At 42.6% G+C, this 18,518-nt stretch overlaps 1 protein-coding gene across 2 annotated transcripts in view; it reads left to right on the plus strand.

Moving 5' to 3' along the window:
* Nucleotides 1–5,629: 5,629 nt before the first annotated feature.
* The window catches only part of LOC105692966 (3-phosphoinositide-dependent protein kinase 1), a 315,671-nt gene continuing 302,782 nt past the window's right edge, over nucleotides 5,630–18,518 (plus strand). For both annotated transcript variants that reach the window (XM_048660351.1, XM_048660352.1), the window contains exon 1: nucleotides 5,630–5,668. In XM_048660351.1, coding sequence (XP_048516308.1) covers nucleotides 5,645–5,668 — 24 coding nt within the window. In that variant the 5' untranslated portion in view covers nucleotides 5,630–5,644. The remainder of the gene's footprint in view (nucleotides 5,669–18,518) is intronic.

The following is an 18,518-nucleotide window of genomic DNA, read 5'->3' on the forward strand; positions in this document are numbered from 1 at the left end:
AAATGCGATGGCATATCAGGCGAGCTTTGTACCCCTCGGGAGGATATGAAGGTAATATAAACGAGCGAGGGAGGAGAAACAATGTTACGACAATGTAAAAAGAGAATACTCTACTGACAATGGCGCTCGTTCTTAGAGGCAGCCCACGCGAGGCGTGTATATTACTTTTATTCTTCCTTTTCAAATTTATATATATATATATAAATATATATTTTTTTTTTCGCCAGAGTTCAGCAGCTGCTTCCTTCGGGACCTGAAACTCTCTTATTTTTTACCTCGTACTCGGAGCAAACAGAGTGAGAAACAAATTGTGACGCGGACGCGTGTCTAAGTGTTCGAGGAGGTCCCCGAACGGAGAGAAAAAAAACAAAAAAAAAAAACGATGAATAAATAAAATGGTGGGTGAGAAAAAGTGATTTTTTAAGCCGGTGCCAAGTCGTTGAAAAAAGTTGGAGAAATGTCGCCAGTCTGAGTAGCATCATGGTTTACTCTAGATGACAGCCCGCAGGCTGGTCCGTCCGCAGTGCAGCGTGAAGGATATTAAGAGTAACCGTTCGAAAGATGAGTTCGAGGCGATCCTCCTATAAATATATCCGAACCTTCGTTACATTCATGAACGAGAATTGGCACCGGTGTTCGCACACCTGGGGGCGGAGGTTCGCCGGTGGCGCCTGATGCAAATTCTGCGGTCGGATAGGTACGTACGCGTACACGTATCGCGGGTGCGCGAGAACGCGGACAGATATCTCACTCGCGGGTGGAATTCTACAAATTGGCCAGATCTTCGCTTGGCATTCGCCTGGATCGCCATTATTCATTCGTCGATATTACGCAATGCGCTATATGCGTGTACGTATAATAACACATCGTGCATAGAGTAACAAATGATCATTATAATACGGCAGCCGGGTGTGTGGATGTAACGCTCGTGACGCCCACGCGAAATAAAATAATATCATATACTCGTGCGTACGTACGTATATCAAACACGTTACATACACAGCGAGCGATTTGAATTGTAATCAAATAAATTCCCGGGGATGCTGAATTTTTTTTTCTCCATTTCGTCTCGCTTCGAGTTGTTCTTTTTGAGGAATACTCGATCGGTCGGTACCTGCGGTTGAATCGCATTCGGTTTCATTGGCTACGCAACTTAGATCGAACGCGACGAGGCGACTCGACTTGCGCGGAATTTAACGTAAGGTTAGTAGGTGCGACGCTCGGGAAAGTGACGAAATGTCTTTTATCTAATCCGACGCTCCTGTTAGCGACGAGGATCGGCACGTCTACAAAACGAATAAAATAAAAAGACCAGCTTGGCGACAGTCCCGTGTTATTTGGTCTGTCCAACGTCGTAAAAGACACGAAACCATTCCAACCGCCGACCAACCGACAACCAAATATAACAAACCGACCCGTGGAAGATGATCAATTAAAGATCCGAGCAATACGTCCTGGCGTCCGACCCTTCGGAGTCTCGAGATTTCGGACAAAACACATGTGCAACTTTTTTCCAAAGCGCGCGTCACGTGTATAATACTACCTAGAAATATTACAAGTCCGACCAAATTCCTCCAACCGAGATGTAAGGGAAAAAAAAAAAAAGAATTTTAACAACCGAATCGAAACGAACGCAAGGGTTTTCTTCGGTCCAATAATCACTTGTACAAGACGGTCACGGTATTTAATTATACGTATATACCCGGCGATATTGGGCTATAAACAAAACGTACCCGTACAAATTTAGCGAGTTTAAACTGCGCGAACGCTAAATCAAATCTCTTCAAAAGCTGCCAAAATGACAGTAATACCTCAACAACGAACCACAACGAGTTCGTGGAGCCAACGCGTGAGCTTCAGATTTTGAATCAGCGTACGTATGCCTACGCGACTACAATAACGGTTATTCATTATATTACCGTTATTGTAAAACAGTGCCAAATATTGAACCGTGCCAAAATTAAAATAAATAATATACCGCACGAGACGCTGCCGTGGGGTGTCGGTACCGGGGGTCACCGGGAATCCGCAGGAACATCGTTACGGCTGTTACACATCCGATAAAAATCATCTCTCCACGATCTCTTATCCGATCTAATCAATTTCCGTAGGCCGCGCGGCGTATAATGCGATGATTAAGCCCCGATCACGTTCCGGCAATTTCATTCAATTGCCACACTTGAAAAATGTTTTACTCGCTCGAGCGATCAACGCTGCAACTGTATATATATACATAGGTATACATAGGTATAAAATATACGAACGTGAGAACACGTGATTTTCTATAGGAAAGCATGAATGGGTGTATCCTAGATAAAAACCTACCTGATCGCCGACCGTCTTACTTGTACCGCGGGCGATTCCAAAGACGACATTCGCCCCTAAGGCAAAATATCACCGTTTCCGGTCTGGCCCTGACTCGAAAATTGAATGAACGTCGCGATATAGATCATATCATTGACAGAATTAAATAACGAATGCAGGTGCGAACGGAATCGTGTGGGCAGATTCATGAATAAATCGATCAGCGTAGGTACGGGGGCCTATACAATTACAGACGAGGTTGTCGCTGACCACGTGATTACGGGACGATCGCCGATCGCCGGATGTACTAGTCGGACGGTCGGTGGAACGTTGAAAAATAAAAAAATCATTTTTCACCGGAGACCGTGTGTACGATAATCCATCACACGCTGATGAAAAGGGTGGAAGCGAAGTAATGAGATTCTTCTCTCCTCGTGACGTTCGAGATCTTTCACATACGTGTCACGACATTAATATTTATACGGATGGGGGATATAAGTCACAGATTTTCTCTATTTCGCCGCGGCTGTTTTGCGTTCATTGGGTGGTTCCAACGATCCACAGTAAATTTCGATATTAACCCACCATGCCAAAACTGAGATCGTTCCGAAAACGCGTTACAATTTACGATCGTGGATATAATAAATACGTATCTAGATACGATCCTTACCGATTTACCCATACGAGCCGTCTCGACGTGAACATTTTATTGCATCGATCACTCGGATTATATCCTCCTGAAATAAACCCGCGGACAAGATGAACAAAAAGAATTGAACCACCGAAATAACGAGACTCCATTTTTTACCGTCCAACACCAGGAGAGAAAAATTATCCGGATCAATTTCATTAATCTTACCTACTCCCGTACGCATTTTTCTGGTCTCGTTTTTTTTTTTTTTTTTTTTTAACGTTTTATCCCTCTCGTTTCGGTCACCGCTCCAAGTTTTGCCTATGTATGCAAGCATCGTATTAGCTATACAGCGGATTAGAAATGGTGGGGGAAGGCAGGTGGCGTATCGTAAAATAAATTTGTAATCCCGTGTAGGATTGACTGGCGGTCGTTTGTATTTTTCAAATTTCTCCACCACGTGTGTGGTCCACGATGCAGCGGATCTTGCGGTGCAGCCGCAACAGCAGCACGTGTCGACGTCGCGTTTGTTCTAGTTCTTGCGGCGTGATGTGTTTGCGGTTCAGCGAGGCGGCGGTTGAATTTAAAACGTTTTTTATAGGAAATACCAAAATTTTTCCGACCGTGCCAAGCTCCCGTGGGATTTGAGGAATTTTGTAAGTGAAAAAGTTAAGATCTTCGGCGCGCGGGTAAAGTAAAAAATTTTTCTCATATATAATTATTTGACGAAACGCGAACTCTGGATCAGATCGCTGTTTGCCTTGTACTAAAAATTGGCGAACTTCGCGATCGCCGTTTTTACAACGTTACGCGTTGATCGACCGCTACAGGTATCCGATCTATAGGTATCCACAAAAGCGTTCGAAAGAACGCGAAACGCACTCTGGAACGATCTTCGGGCATCGACGTTTCCAAGGATTCGAACATTCGGATGAAAACTGAGCCTCAGCGATGCGTTTCGCGGCCTTGCCTCCACGACGATCTCTCGAATAAATCTACATTAAATCACCACTAAATCTAAAGGCGTTTACAAATTATACACCCCAATAAAGTACGAGTATATAATTCGATTGATACCTACAAAGTTCGGCGGAAAAACACTGTACGTGAAATAATTTCGACAGCAGTAGGTACGCCTTCTTTTTATATCGACTTATTATCGCGTATGTTTATCGCCTGTAACGAGCATTGATTATGATAATCTATCGGTGATTTAAAATATTTTTAACGATTCGAGAATATTTTCTTCATTCTCTTCGCGGTCAATAACTCAATCGAGTTTTTTATTCAAATTTCACCAAGTGAAGGTTTCTTCGCAGCTTAACAGGGTGATGCAAATTTTATGTTATTACCAGGTGAATCATGTTCGTTTTTTGTCGAATTTCAGCTGGTACTGGAAACGCCTACGATAGTTTGGAGAAATTTAAAAATTACTTGAAAGAAAGAGGAAGGAGAAGAAGAAGTACGGAGTCCAAAAAATCGGTTATCAATTTGATTGTGTTCAAAAAACGTTTGATGATTTTGATATTTGGGTGAACGATGGAACTCGTCCGCTGTAACTTTGTCGATTCTTTGTGAAATTTTCAAAGGTGTTGGTGGATAAATAATCAATTAGATCGTGTACCGATCAATATAGGGGAAGGGGTTGCTTCTGAGATCGGATCGTTGTTTAAACACATGAAGCGCCATCTGATCAGGGCTGCGAAAGCGTAATAAAAAAATTGGCCGTTTTTACCGGCAAAGAAATCCTGATGGAAAGCTCCGAAAGCGCTGCGGGAGGCTAACATAACCCAACATAACCCGACCTAGCGTAAACAGAATTCCCGATCGCTCAACACGCTAGTAAAAATTGCTCCGAATTTGAAAGCTCGAGAAATTTTGATCCTCGAGTAATATTTTATCGGATCGAATGCAGGGAAAAACAGGAATGTTCGGAGATTCGAACGCCAAAATCTAAACAACCGACGATAGACGGCAATGTGCAAAAGAGAAAAAAAAAATATATATTCCCGGAATACTTGTTCCCAAGATGCATGGAGCACGTCTCGCGCACACCTTATCAAAAATTATAAATACCCCGCTAACGGAATATAAGAATTTCAGGGCTCACCTGATCCGTAGGCCCCCCCAGGGCCTGAGGGGCGACTGCCAATGTGTCAACGATCTCCTTCGCTTGCACGGCATTCAAAAAGTCACAAATTCACTTGTCACAAATCAAAGTCTGATCCGATGGCGGCCATACTGCTGCCAGCGACCAGCAGGCATTCATTTGTTCGACGACACGGTGCATGCGTCGAAAACTCGGAGGCGCCTTCGAAAACCGAAACTCCAATGGTAATATCTGCCTCAGAAAAAGACAGAACGAATAAGATCGCCCCGCATCCGAGAGAGACTGAGCGATCGACTTTTCATCATCGAACAGATTCTATCTCCGGCAGCAGCCAGCGGTGTTTCACGTAGCGACCGAGTAGATTCGAGGGACGTTTCCACGAGGTTCATCTCCGCCTACGAGATGGCGGCACGGTTAGCTGTGAACGTAGATTCGATCGGTGTGACGCCGGCGAGTACCTACAGATATTTTCCACTATGGCTGACAGTTTTCGGTATTTGAAGAGCAGCGGTTCTACGTGCGCCGGGTTAGTGTCAGTGAATTAAAATTTAGTGAAAGTTTTATTTGTTTGTCAGCGAGTTGCAATTGCTCTTCGAAGAATGTCCGACTCTCCGGTACCGATGGTAAGCATTGTCATTTCTGATTTCATGTTTCTTACTTAAATATAAAATGACAACTCCATTCGTTTAATCCCATAGCTGCGTGTACGAGTATTAACTCGAATGATGAATGATTCAATGTCACGTACACGCTATTCTCTCTATGTGATATCACGTCACACACCTTTGAGTCCTCGCACATAATACGTGTGGTTATAACACACATTCTGTCCTCTACACAACTCGCATACTTTATAACCCATACAATAAATAGCGCACGCGCGCCGAACCCACACAATCTCGCGATCGCGAGCTCGTGTGCGTTCAGGCTTTTATGTATCCACACGAAATACGGCCCACAACTACAGGGGTCAATGTGTGACCTCTTATCAATGCTCAGCTGTGCTGTAAGCGAGCTTTCAAACTTCCCTCCCCGCTCTTCCCTCCCATTCGCTCCCCTCTCCTTTTCTGTTGTCGCCGCTGCCGCATAGCGTATGGCATATTGGCCTTTAACGTCGAATGCCGAATGCCGAATACCGATGTTCCCTAATGCCGATATCGGCTTGCTTCGCTCGCATTGTTTTGACGTCACATCCACCAAATGGCAGGAGAGTTGTCACTACGTCGATTTGCTAAAATCGTTCGTCCGTACCATTCCCCCTGTATGCGTCGCAGGCCTCGGCGTACGCGTCAAATATTTCGGAATTCGTACCGACACGCGTGTAACTCGATTATCCAATTGGAATTCTCAACGACGATATCGATTTCCACATAATCTGAATCAACATATTTTCTTTATCCATCTGATATCCATGTTATCATTTCAGCGAAATATTTCAAATTATATATATATGGATACCGCAATCGCCCAATAAACCACGACTCCCATGAGGAAAATGATAAAATACAAAAATCTACGCACACTATGCAATGTGTAACACCTACATCTGGATATCGCGTATTCGCCAACTTTTTTTATTACAATATAATAATGTGATTCTATGTGTTTCGAAATTGTTCAAATTTCCAGACACCACACGTGTACAAAGATTCGCGATAAATTTTTTTTTTTTCTCCTTCATTTTCCTATTACTTTTTTTTTTCTTTTTTTTTCCCATCCACTCTTTTTTTCTCTCTAGCATTACCTACTTTTTACCGCACGTGTATGTACTTATATTCCGAGCATGAATCTCACCCGTCATAATACGTGTGGACGTACTACGTAAACTCATGTAAGTATGTAGGTACGTGCACACTTAACGTTATACCCATATTACATACACGCCCGATCTAACCGCTATCTTACAACGAGATGTGTAGTATAAAACGTTTTCAGCGGAAATCCGCGAACGCGGAGCGAAGGTCTTTAACTTTTCACTCGATCGGTTTGAAACGGCGGTATTTTTTTTTTTTTCCTTTCTTTTCTTTTTTTCTCCATTTTGCATGTGTTACTTTTTTTTTTTATTCTTTATTTTTTCAGCGAACACAAGGAGAGTTCAGGCGTTAGATTTATATGTTTCACGTACGTACGTACGTATATAATACGTACAACGTCCTCGTCAGAATCTCGTACTTATCACACGTGGCTGCTGCTGTTGAACGTTCGTCTCTGCGTGTGACCTGAAATTGGGGCAAAACCTAGCTCGTATACCTATATCGTACTTCATATCGCTTGCTCAACCAACGCCTAGAAACTTCACGCTAAGCAAAATTTATAGAATATATATATGTATATGTTTCAGCGGTGTTTTTTTATTTCTTGATTTCAATTTAATTTTTCAAACGTATACCTCTGTCGCCAGATGGAGAAAAAAAAATGTGTCAACCGTATCGTAGATCAGTCTCTTCGTCGCGAAGATATAATCCCGAGAGTATAGATAGGTATACCGCACGTATAACAGGTAGACCTGTATCGAAATGTTCGTGATGTAATCCTCTCCCTAATTCCGGATCAGCTGCTCGCTTGGCCTTTGACTCTGAGATCACCACTCTTACTTCCTGATCGGTATAATTATAATACATATATATGTATACCTACACGTGGAATATACGTAGAAACCTATCTCTACCTGGTAATCGAGCGATTATTTACGACCGCGGGTCACTCGACCTCTCTCGTTTAATTTTTCAATCGATCTGCGAACGGGTAATCAAGGTAGGTAATAATCGTTTCCCCTTTCTCGGAGTTTTTCGCTTCTTTTTATTCATTTTATTTTTCTGTTTTAAGGATTTTTATCCGCCGTTTCCTCGCGATCCGAGGGTCGAGGAGAAAAAAAAAAGCACAACGATTACGTAATAAATAATATCGTATAACGAGTGTGCGAATTAAAATGCGAGGAGCCTCTATGCTCATGCATAGTCGATACACCGGGTATATGTATACATGAGTACATAAATAGGAGCACTTATGTCGAGTGAGTTGAAGGGTAGAACAAAAAAAAAAAAAAAAGAGAGAGAGACAGACAGAAAGTACGGGAAAGCTAGGCCATGAGGCTTACGAGAATCGGTAGGGCCGTTCACCCCGTGACGGCGACCTTGTCCCGCCCCTAGGGGTTGAGCACTTTGGTCGCTGTCTGCTGCGCAATATATACGGTAGATGCTCAATTATTGTTTCCTGTTTCCGCGTGTGGTTCCACCACTATGTGTGTATTATATGCAGAAGTAATATACCCACATCTACTATGCGTGTGTATATGAGCTGTATTTCAGGGTTCGCACGCTGTTCCGACCGATTCCGAGTACGCACGTATACCATACCTACCTGTACACGTACGTTTTTTTCCTTTAATCGAACGGGTCATGGATGAGAAAATTGAGGGGGGGGGCAAAAATTCTTCGTCTAAATTAATAAGCTTATCAAAATTTAAGTCACGAACCCTTTCTGCGTATTCGTCTTCTTTATTTCGTCTTATTCTTTTCATTCCCAAATTCGATCTATATCCTTACACCGTCGACATCGCATGTTCGACAGACATATTCGTCTCCCTGCGGGTTTTAAAATGCGAATTTCGCCAACCTGGTCTGACCGCGGTGGACGTATCGGTCGAATATATGCCAGGGATATCGGGGCGACTCGGATTCTTTTTCTTTTTGGCTTGAGCGTCGTAAAGAAATAGCGAAAAATAGGAGAACAGAGAAAAATAGTCGGTAGAGAAATAGAGAAGGTCCGGGGAGGAAAAACGAATAAATAATAGCCGGGTATATGAAGCGTATATTTAGGAAGGTTTATAATGCAAGACCAGCGCCACCCACAAACGTGGTCCACTGTAAGTATAACTATACAGGGGAAATCATTTCCCACGCGTTGGCACGTGGCGCGAGATACAATCCTATACAAGATTCATCCTTGCGCGTTCAGAGTCTGCGTGCCTCAAGGTCGACCACGCGTTCCTGGGGGCTCGACGCAGCGGGTAGATGCCCGTGTATACGTGCGCACATAGGTATACATACTATAATCGACGTGTATCGATACCCAGTCAATTTACACGCGGCGGATATCGGCTATTGGGTATAGGTATAGTTCACACGTGCCTATGCGCTAACTTACATGCCTGTACACTAAAAATCTCGGTGTATAATATACGCCTCACGCCGCGAATGAAATCGAATATTCTCTCTGCGGAGGAGTTTTTTAAATCCAGGTATCGCTGAATCATCTTGCGAATTAGAGCGAACCTCAAGGCGATTTGAATCACAGATATATAGATGGGTCGATTATGCCGTTTATTCATCATCGTTTCAACACCTTTCCGTAACAACTCGGTGTTTTTCTTGCGCTATACCTCCGCTCGCGATGAAAATAAAGCTTCTCGATGGATCAATTATTATACGATAACAGCGAGCACTTAAAATTCCACGTCTTCTCATTTCTTAATCTCTCGAACCGTTCGCGACGATTAGCCGATGGTAAAATCAATCGGTGAATCCGTATCAGCTGATGTACGAGCCGGTGCGAACTTATTTATTTATTACATGGTAATTTTTATCTCCTTTCATTCTTTTATATTTAAGCTATAAATCTTCGGGATCTATTCTCCGCCGCGGTGCCGATTGAATAAATACTTCAGACTTTTTTTTCGTTCCTCTTTTCTTTTTTTTTTGTTTTTTTTTCTCCCGGGTGAATGGGGGATATCGAAGAGTTTCGGAATGCATGCAACGGCGGACGATCAGAGATCTTCGGAGCGGGGATCCACCGTCGGTGGGTGGTGTAAATGTCGTACCCACCCCCATAACCAATAACCTTACTGAAAAGAAACGGTGACAATAACCCTCGGCGATCAACGATCATTTCATCCATCCCCGTAATAGCGAGTAGCCTGCCACCGTACTGCACAGCATCCGCAGGACCAACCTAAAAGAACAATTCAGTTTTACGACCGCTGTTTCCCTTGGACTTTTCCGCGATACCTGCAGAAATAACTATTACGTACATGATATAGTCGTATGCACATAGCCGTTTCAATTCCAATAGGGTATCGCGAATCTATACATCGATCTTAATCTAAATCTATGCAGGGGGTATATGTACTTTAATCTCGATCAATCGTTGGTTCGGGTTGTGTGAAAGGGTGGAAACTACTTCCTTATACGATAATATAAATGATTTTGGCGTTCGATCTTGGAACCGATGCAAATGTTGGAAATTTTATATTTCACATTTCTCCGGAGCGGCAACGAGGGCCGGCCTAGCTGTCGGGTTTAGGGCGATGGAATCGATGCGCGCGTAAATCGAGTTTGTATAATTGAAGTGGAGAATTTAATAATTTCTCACGATTGAATTAATTCCGCGTTTGTGCGGGGCAAAATCGGTGGCTATTATATAGGTTATAATGGATGGAGCAAAAGCACAGCACCACCGGCGGGTACTCACTCGGTAGCAATAGCGGCGCGGGGAATTTAGCCAGAAATAATAATCTCAATTTAGACCGCGGTGTTCAGCAAAGCATTAACCGGCCATCCCATCCTTTGGCGGCTGAGCTTATGGCTATAACTGGATTTTGACCGTAATACGGGGGGCTTGCTCGCGTCTGGGCCAATCCGATGGAACGAGACGGCAAACAGACAGACGTACAGACAGCAGACAGATCGAGCAGAAACGATATTAAACGCACGGACGGACGGACGGTCTAGCCTCCGTCTACCCCGCGGGTACGAAAGAGCTCCAGAAAATCCGTCTACTGCGTATCCCGACAGCTCATGTTTTCAATTAAGCCAAAATTTTCCTAAGAAACCGCGAGGATTTCAGATCCGTCGATCGATTATTTTGACACCAGAAGAAGCCTCGACCGATAGCGATAAAAAGTAAACGAGATCCGGCGGATTAGCTGCAGCTGTGGCTCGTTGGAGAAGACTCAAGACTCAAATGTTAGAAAGATGCTACCCGCGGAATAGTTCGATTTTCACAATTTTGCGAGTGAAAAAATCGGCACGCCAAAACTGCATAAGATTGGCCGAGGAAGGAACGTCTGTTCGCAATTATTCGCAAGCCGTTGTAGTTTCGGACTGTCCGATCGTCCGAAAATCGGCAACCGCAGGTTTCTTCCTCTCTTCGGATCGCGTGGTGGCGGACCTAATGCTGGTTTATAACAGGTGCTCAGATATTTTATCATATACGCTGAATTTCATCGTCGTATAGGTAGATGGAAGGAACGCTACCGCGAGATATGTATGCTCACATATATTTCGTTTCTAATTCTGCTCGTTGAATATTTTTTTTTTTATTTCATTTTGTCTTTTTTGTTTTTATTATACATTTTATTTTTCAAATGTAAGAGTTCGGCTTCTATTTCGCGGATAGCAACAGTCCGTTACACTTAAATCCGGGGCCGGGGCCGAGTCGCGCTGTTCGTATCACACAGAATTATAATTATTTCAACTCTACATTCTCACACGCAAGTTTGATAATCCGAAAGAATGCTCGTTTTATCGTCAAAAAGCTGCTGCTGCTGCTGCTTCTCGCGTCGTCGTCTCAATTCAACCTGCCTTAGATCGGCTGCAGTATATTTTATAAATACATAACGAAAGATAACTTTTGACGCCGAGTCCGCTCTTCGCGGTGCAGGTCGTTAACGAGGTGGCTACGTGGATGATGCGGTACTTAGCGAACGGAATAAAAAAATCATCCCCGTAGCTAATTAATTACATGTAATAATAGTATGGCCTATTATTAATATCGGCGGCGAATTTTATAAGATTATTGCTGGCGTAACGGCCAGAGGTTGCTTCGACGATATTTATGCGTCTGATGTGAGTTTTGACAGCGCCCTATAATCGCCCCATCGTTTACGCGGACGTTCGCGTTCTCTCGATTTGCCAATGACCCGAACGTCTGATTGGAATTTAATTTATTTATTTATTTTTTCCCGTAACATTATTCAACGTTACATCATTACCCTCTACCCTCCGATGCGAGTTGGTTGACGTCACACACTTCTGACTACGAGAAATAAAAAAATAAAAAGAAGTCCGTCTGTCTGTTTTATTATTTTTGCTCAATAAAATAGAAAGAAGAGTAAATTTTTTTTCTAATGTCTTACGTACACGTAATGCGTGTTTTAAAAAATTTTCCGCATGGTCAAATAGCGGAATTATACTTCCTGTACATATACGATATCATTATACCTGTGATAATTAAATCGTGTTTTATTAAAATATTATTTTCAGGTATGCACGTGTGAACTCCATGGCTCTCTCTCTCTCTCTCTCTCTCTCTCTCTCGAAAAAAAGGGAAAAAGATAAATAAATATAAATAAATAAATAAATAATTTTTGTAAATCTTGATTGTACATATATACAACATATACCCATTATATTATCCAGTTAAACAGGAAGAACGTATATGGACGTACATATATGAAATGGCATTAGAATAATTGGTAAGCAATCACCAAAGGCACTTGGCCGTATGATCACGTTGCGTGTCATATCTAATTAACAACGCAATGGTATCTAATGCCCACGGATATTATACCAACTGCCGCTTATATTGCAGTGAGTGTAAATGATAATGATTTTCATGATTTTTAATTACCTATTCGTATCTTAATTGTGGCATACATATATGAATGTAATAAACAGACGGGATAATACGCGTATACCCATACAGAGGCGGGGGTCGATCGCCGGAGTCTTATAGATAAACTATATTTACCTCGAGTAGAGACATGGGTAGGTATAAATTTTAGCATTTTATTCGACTGCGCGGCTGTGGTTACGGCGCTTTGCAGGCCATTTGATACCGGATACTTACGCTCGCAATAATGTAGCAAAGTGGAGATCGTCGAGTATATCTCCTTCAGAACTCGCCACTAGATCGGAACTTGATCGCATCTCGTGGCTAATGGCGAAATGCTAGGGAACGCATTACACATGTAGGTATACACATATGTATGTATATAGGGCATAGGTATGTACACTACATGTGTACCCACTCGATGGACATGCAACGGAGACTCGTGATCGAACATTTTATCCCGCTTCAACGCTGCTCCGAACAAAAAGGATGAAAAGGGGGAAAAAAAAGCCTCCAAATGGCGATGATAAGTGGCGGAAGGATATGCCGCACCGCTTATCTATTTCGCAACATTGTGGTCGACGAGACCTGCCGCTGCCGCCGTTTCCTATTTTGTAACGTGTGACTGGTCGACCAATTAATTCGATTTAATTAGAAAAAAGTGTTCGTTAACTCGTGGAAAATTATTAGCGCAAATGAGACGGTACGGATGTAATTTATTAACGATTCGGCGCAGAGGGAAAAAAATGATGCGCTTTGAAAAAAATTGAAACGAAGTGCCGAGGTAATTGGTTCGCAGAATGAGAATCGACTAGGAGTTTGTAAAAATTGGTGTCGGAAAATTTCGGGTCAGATTCCGACTTGTCTACAATTCAGAGACGACTAACGGAGATGAAAAAAAATTGGTCAAAGTTACACCCGATCGACTGTACCGATGTCGGTATTTGAATTTGCAATTCGGACGGCTCGGCACATGGCGGCATCATCGTTTCAACTCCGAACGAACAGACTCTGGTATTTTTCCGAAAGATGTCGTCGGTTGTACGAGAAATCTTGGCGCGGAAATGAGAGCGCGAAGCATTTAGCCAAATGGTATTTTATTTATAAACGGAAGGTTAGAACGTATAAAGATAAGGTCTAAAAATATATCTAGAAAACACGCGTAATTCAATCGTTTGTTTAACAAGAATTTTATAAACTCATTTACCCCGTGGCACGTGTTAGTACCTCATAAACAATCGGCCACCCACACCTTATTTTTCTACCTCTGTCTCCTTTTTGTTTTTTTTTATCTCATTTCTCTTTACTCATGATTCGCAATCCCCTTCCCTGCTTTTTCCTTTTTTTTTTTTCCCCAACAATTTAGTCGACACTCCACATTACATCCCTTCGCAATTATCTTTCTTCGTTTGTACAAAAAAACAATAAATTCCACGGTGAAAATTTATATATTTACCGTATCCCAAGCGACGCCTTCCATCGATCCTCGTTATCCTTCGAAAATTCATTCGATTCAATTGTCCGTGATATTCCGATTGCCCGCAATTATATAAAACATAGATGAAAAAAAAAAATTTCGCTTTTATTTCTCAAACTTATCTAATAATTTCCAATAGATCCGATGCGCAATAATATTATGTGCAAGTACTTCCGCATATATTATATACGATCTCTCGATCGCTAGAATTTATACGAGCGAATAAATTATTTATTCCGATATGCGACCGATAAGCGGTTTCCATCTAACCTGCGTTGTCTCTACTCTACATGTACAATCCGAAGCTGAGGTGAAAGTCGGAGGTGTAAATTGTATATCTGGGATATGATAGGGAAATAATTTATGCGTGAATTATCGCGAGCCGCCAAGGGTGCCACAAATTACCGTGAACGCTATAAACAAATTGATTTACGAGTGATAATTTTTGCGGGTCGCATATTTTTTTAAATAATATTTAGACAATTCGGCGTATCGCTCGAAGAGAATGAGGAAGCAATTTCGACAGATGTGCCGCGAGGAGAAAAGAAAGGAAAACAAAAAAACAAAAAAAAACAAAAAAAAAAATGAAGAGTTAGCGAAACTTATGACAGCACGCGGATCCATCGCCCACGCATTCCCAACGGCACGATATGCCCCCGAGTATAATAGCGAGCGATTCAGGGAGAAATATGAAAATATACAACGGCGCGCATTCCTCGGGTGTCATTGTGCTAAGAATAGTGTTGAACCATGGCACGCGCATTGCCATCGACATCGGCATCGTCATCGCGCAACACATATCGGGGATACGACGTTAACGGTGACATCATTTCTGGCACATATTCATCTCGTAATTCCTTACCGATTAACCGCTTCTTATTCCCATATACGTGCGTTATACTGTTATTGCAACGCGCGCCAATAACATTAGCGATTATTAAATTACAACATTTACTTACATTACCTCATTACCTAGCGGATAACGAACGTACGTACGTACGTACATGTACGTATAAATAGATGCGTTCACGCGTTTACTTGGAATTACGCCTTCCGCCTTATTATCACGTAAATCTGGGACAATGCGGAGCTGTGTGTACGGGGAGACGTGAGCGAGATAGAGAGGTAGATAGAAATAGAGACGGAAATGAGATAGGCTCGAGATGAAGTCAGGGAGTAAGGGAATTCATAATTCCGAAGGCGGCGGAGAATTAGCAGTGACGTAATTTAAACCAATAACGGCATGGAAATGAATATATCAGTATCAATACCAACGTCGCACGAGGGAATATAAATTCTACGATGATGACTGTCGGTTGTTTGTTGCAAACGAGTGGTACGAAGGTATGTTACTTAAATATTATTATTTTTCCGCTAATTGTAACCGTTTGAGATCGGACACGCCGACGTCCGTACGTAGATACCTCGTGAATCATCTCCCCGCGTCGGATAATATTCCGGATTAACAAAGTGGCAGGCTGCCGGCCATCCGTGGTGAGATGAAACGACGATGAATCGATCTGAAAAATATACCTCATCACATATCTCGTTTGATCGTATACCTTAATAGCTGGTCATCAGCCCGCTGATTATACTTGTTCGTATTTTCTTGTAATAATATATACCCGGTACCCCGGTAGTCGCATCCAGAGATTAGACGCACCTTGTCATCAATGGTTAAATTATTCATCGAAATCGTTGAGTTAATTTTATTGATCACTCTTCTTCTTCTTCTTCTTCTTCTTGTTCTTCTTGTTCTTCTTTTTCATTTCCTCCTTAATTTTGTTTTGGTTTTTCTGTTTTTCTGTTTCTACCGCGTTTCCCCCCTATATACACGCGATGCAGAAACCGTATTACGGTATGCGGGACACAAACGAGAAGCTACATCATTCTCATTTTCCCCTTTTAATTAAACGGACCGAGGTAAACGAGGCGCTACGATCTCCCTCTTCGGAACTTCTTTTTCCTTTTCTCCTCTTTTTTTCTCTCATCTCTTTTCCACACCCTTCCAGTTAGACCTCCAGACGAGGAACTCGCTCTGATTTTATTTTGTCCCGATGGTCATATACGTAACATCGATTACCAGCTGAAGCCAAGCCAAGTCACCCTTGCCAATTACAATTCGTACTCTCGCCCGCCTAATTGACCGCGGAAATAATTCTCTTACTTAATATAATATTCATTTATTTATTCATTTATTTATTTTTTTTTTTTTCTCCTCCAAATCCGGGGAGAGGGATCCGAAACGTATCGCGAAACGTTGATCCGAGTTTTCGGGCTATTTTATGTCAATCGGCCACCGCGACATCGCGACGTCGCGCGTCTTTTCTCATCTCGCGGGATCAACATTGGGACGGGTACGTATAATATTATTTTATTTATTTACACCGAACGAACTCGCGCCTGTTCGCGGTAATAAGAGACGAATGATTCGAGGAAGAGATGAGAAGTCCCGGTGATGCTCCACTTACCCCTTTCCTCGAAATAATTTGAAATATGTAAATTACTTCAATACGCCCGACTCGCGTACACGAGTTGATTTTACGTACGCGCGCCCGTCTATGTGGGTATACCTATAGGGTGTACACGGGTACGTGAAACTTATGCTTCTACTTGCAGTAGCTCATACACTAATGCGAGTAAACTTGTGTTACGTGTTCCCGTCTCTCTCATTCTTTCAGCGCACTCGGTGTTGTATTTATCGCACCCACGCAAAACCTCACGAATACATCTCCGGGTTAATCTAACTCGTGGCTCAATTCTCCGAGAGCCAATCTGACTTAATATGCAGATGCCGTACGCGGAACCGCCACCGTCGCCACCGACGCAACGCGGTATATACCGCGAGTCGAGCATACCGCGGTACATAGCTGTGAGTCATACACGAGAGTAGATGCATCCGATGACAAATTATTTTAGCACGTGTGAATCCCGCTTAACTCGGAAATGTCTACCCAAGTTTATAGTTTCCCCAACGGATGACGGGCAATACATAACGCTCTGATACTACTCCCTGTAACTATACTCGTAACTATATGCATAGCTATGTGTACGTGAACAAACTACACTACTATTCGGTACAAATACAGGTATTCGTATTTCCTGGCGCTGGTTACGACTCGCGGCAATACGGCCAGGTATTCGACTGTCGTATACCTGGGGGTTCCTACCTATGAACTAATTTCAGGGGTTCCACTGTTTATAGCTGATCCAGCGAAATTGCTATACCGGCGCAAATGAAACTCAATATACCTTTTCGAACGCTAGATTTTCTAGAACAACGACGACGACGACGACGACGACGATGATGACAGGGAGGAAAGTTCGTACGTAGCGACGATGACGCGAGCTTGATTTTATGAAAGCTCGCCAAGGGCGGCGAGGATTAGTCATCTCGGGCCCTTTAAGAAACACAGGGAGAGCCGGGACGCGATGCCCCACTATGGGGATCGATGTGGATCCGGATGCTTGGCCGAGTCATGCTCGGCTTTACATAACAATGCTTTTGGAACCTACGGGAATTAATTCTAATATAATACGTCCGCAATATTCCCCTCGCCCTCCCTTACTCATTTCACCTATCTACCTTATATACCTCCCTTGTCCTCGCGGTACTACATCCCTTGTACCTTCGGCTCGGGCCTCCGACTCTCCCTTTATATTATACGTATTCTCAAACTCCTTTGTACCTCGTTAATCCATATAGTATACACATATTTCTGTATAGATATGCGCAGCGGTGTGTCTGCCGTATATTTCGTACACGTGTACAACGTGCAAATATTTATTCAACCAACTTTTGCCCCCAAAACCAACGGCTGGTGCTCCTGGTGTTTCTTGCTCCTCGAAATCTCCGCCGATATGTAATGTAACATTTAATCAGCTCACCTCGCCTCTAATGTTCCGCTAACACCTAAATCAGTTTAGGATTCTAATATCCCCGCACATGTCCAATTACGGTGGATAAACTTTTTCATTTACTCGTTCCTTTTTTTCTTTTTGTTTTTGTTTTTTTTTTTTTTTTTTCAATCATTCTAATGATTTTTCGAGGGGCAACGATTACACGCGTACGTGTGCAGTGGCAATTAAAATTCAATTTCTAACGATGTAGACACGAAAGTTTGCTTTTTTTCTATTTCTATTTCTATTTTTTTTTTTTTTTTTTTTTTTCTTTTTCGGACTTGATAATTATTCGCTCCTCGTCAATTAGTACGTTCCAAACATCCTAATGCCCGCTACATTTGTGCCGTATATTGTACCGTGTACATACGTTATATCCTGGTAAATGGGATCGTAAATTGGAAGCATATTAATTGGCCAGGCAGGAAACTAATTACCTTGCAATTTGATCTGCCTACTAAATCTGTCCGAATATCCAGGTTGCT

The sequence above is a fragment of the Athalia rosae genome, chromosome 1, assembly GCF_917208135.1.
Source record: "Athalia rosae chromosome 1, iyAthRosa1.1, whole genome shotgun sequence".
In the NCBI taxonomy this organism is placed as follows: Eukaryota; Metazoa; Arthropoda; class Insecta; order Hymenoptera; family Athaliidae; genus Athalia; species Athalia rosae.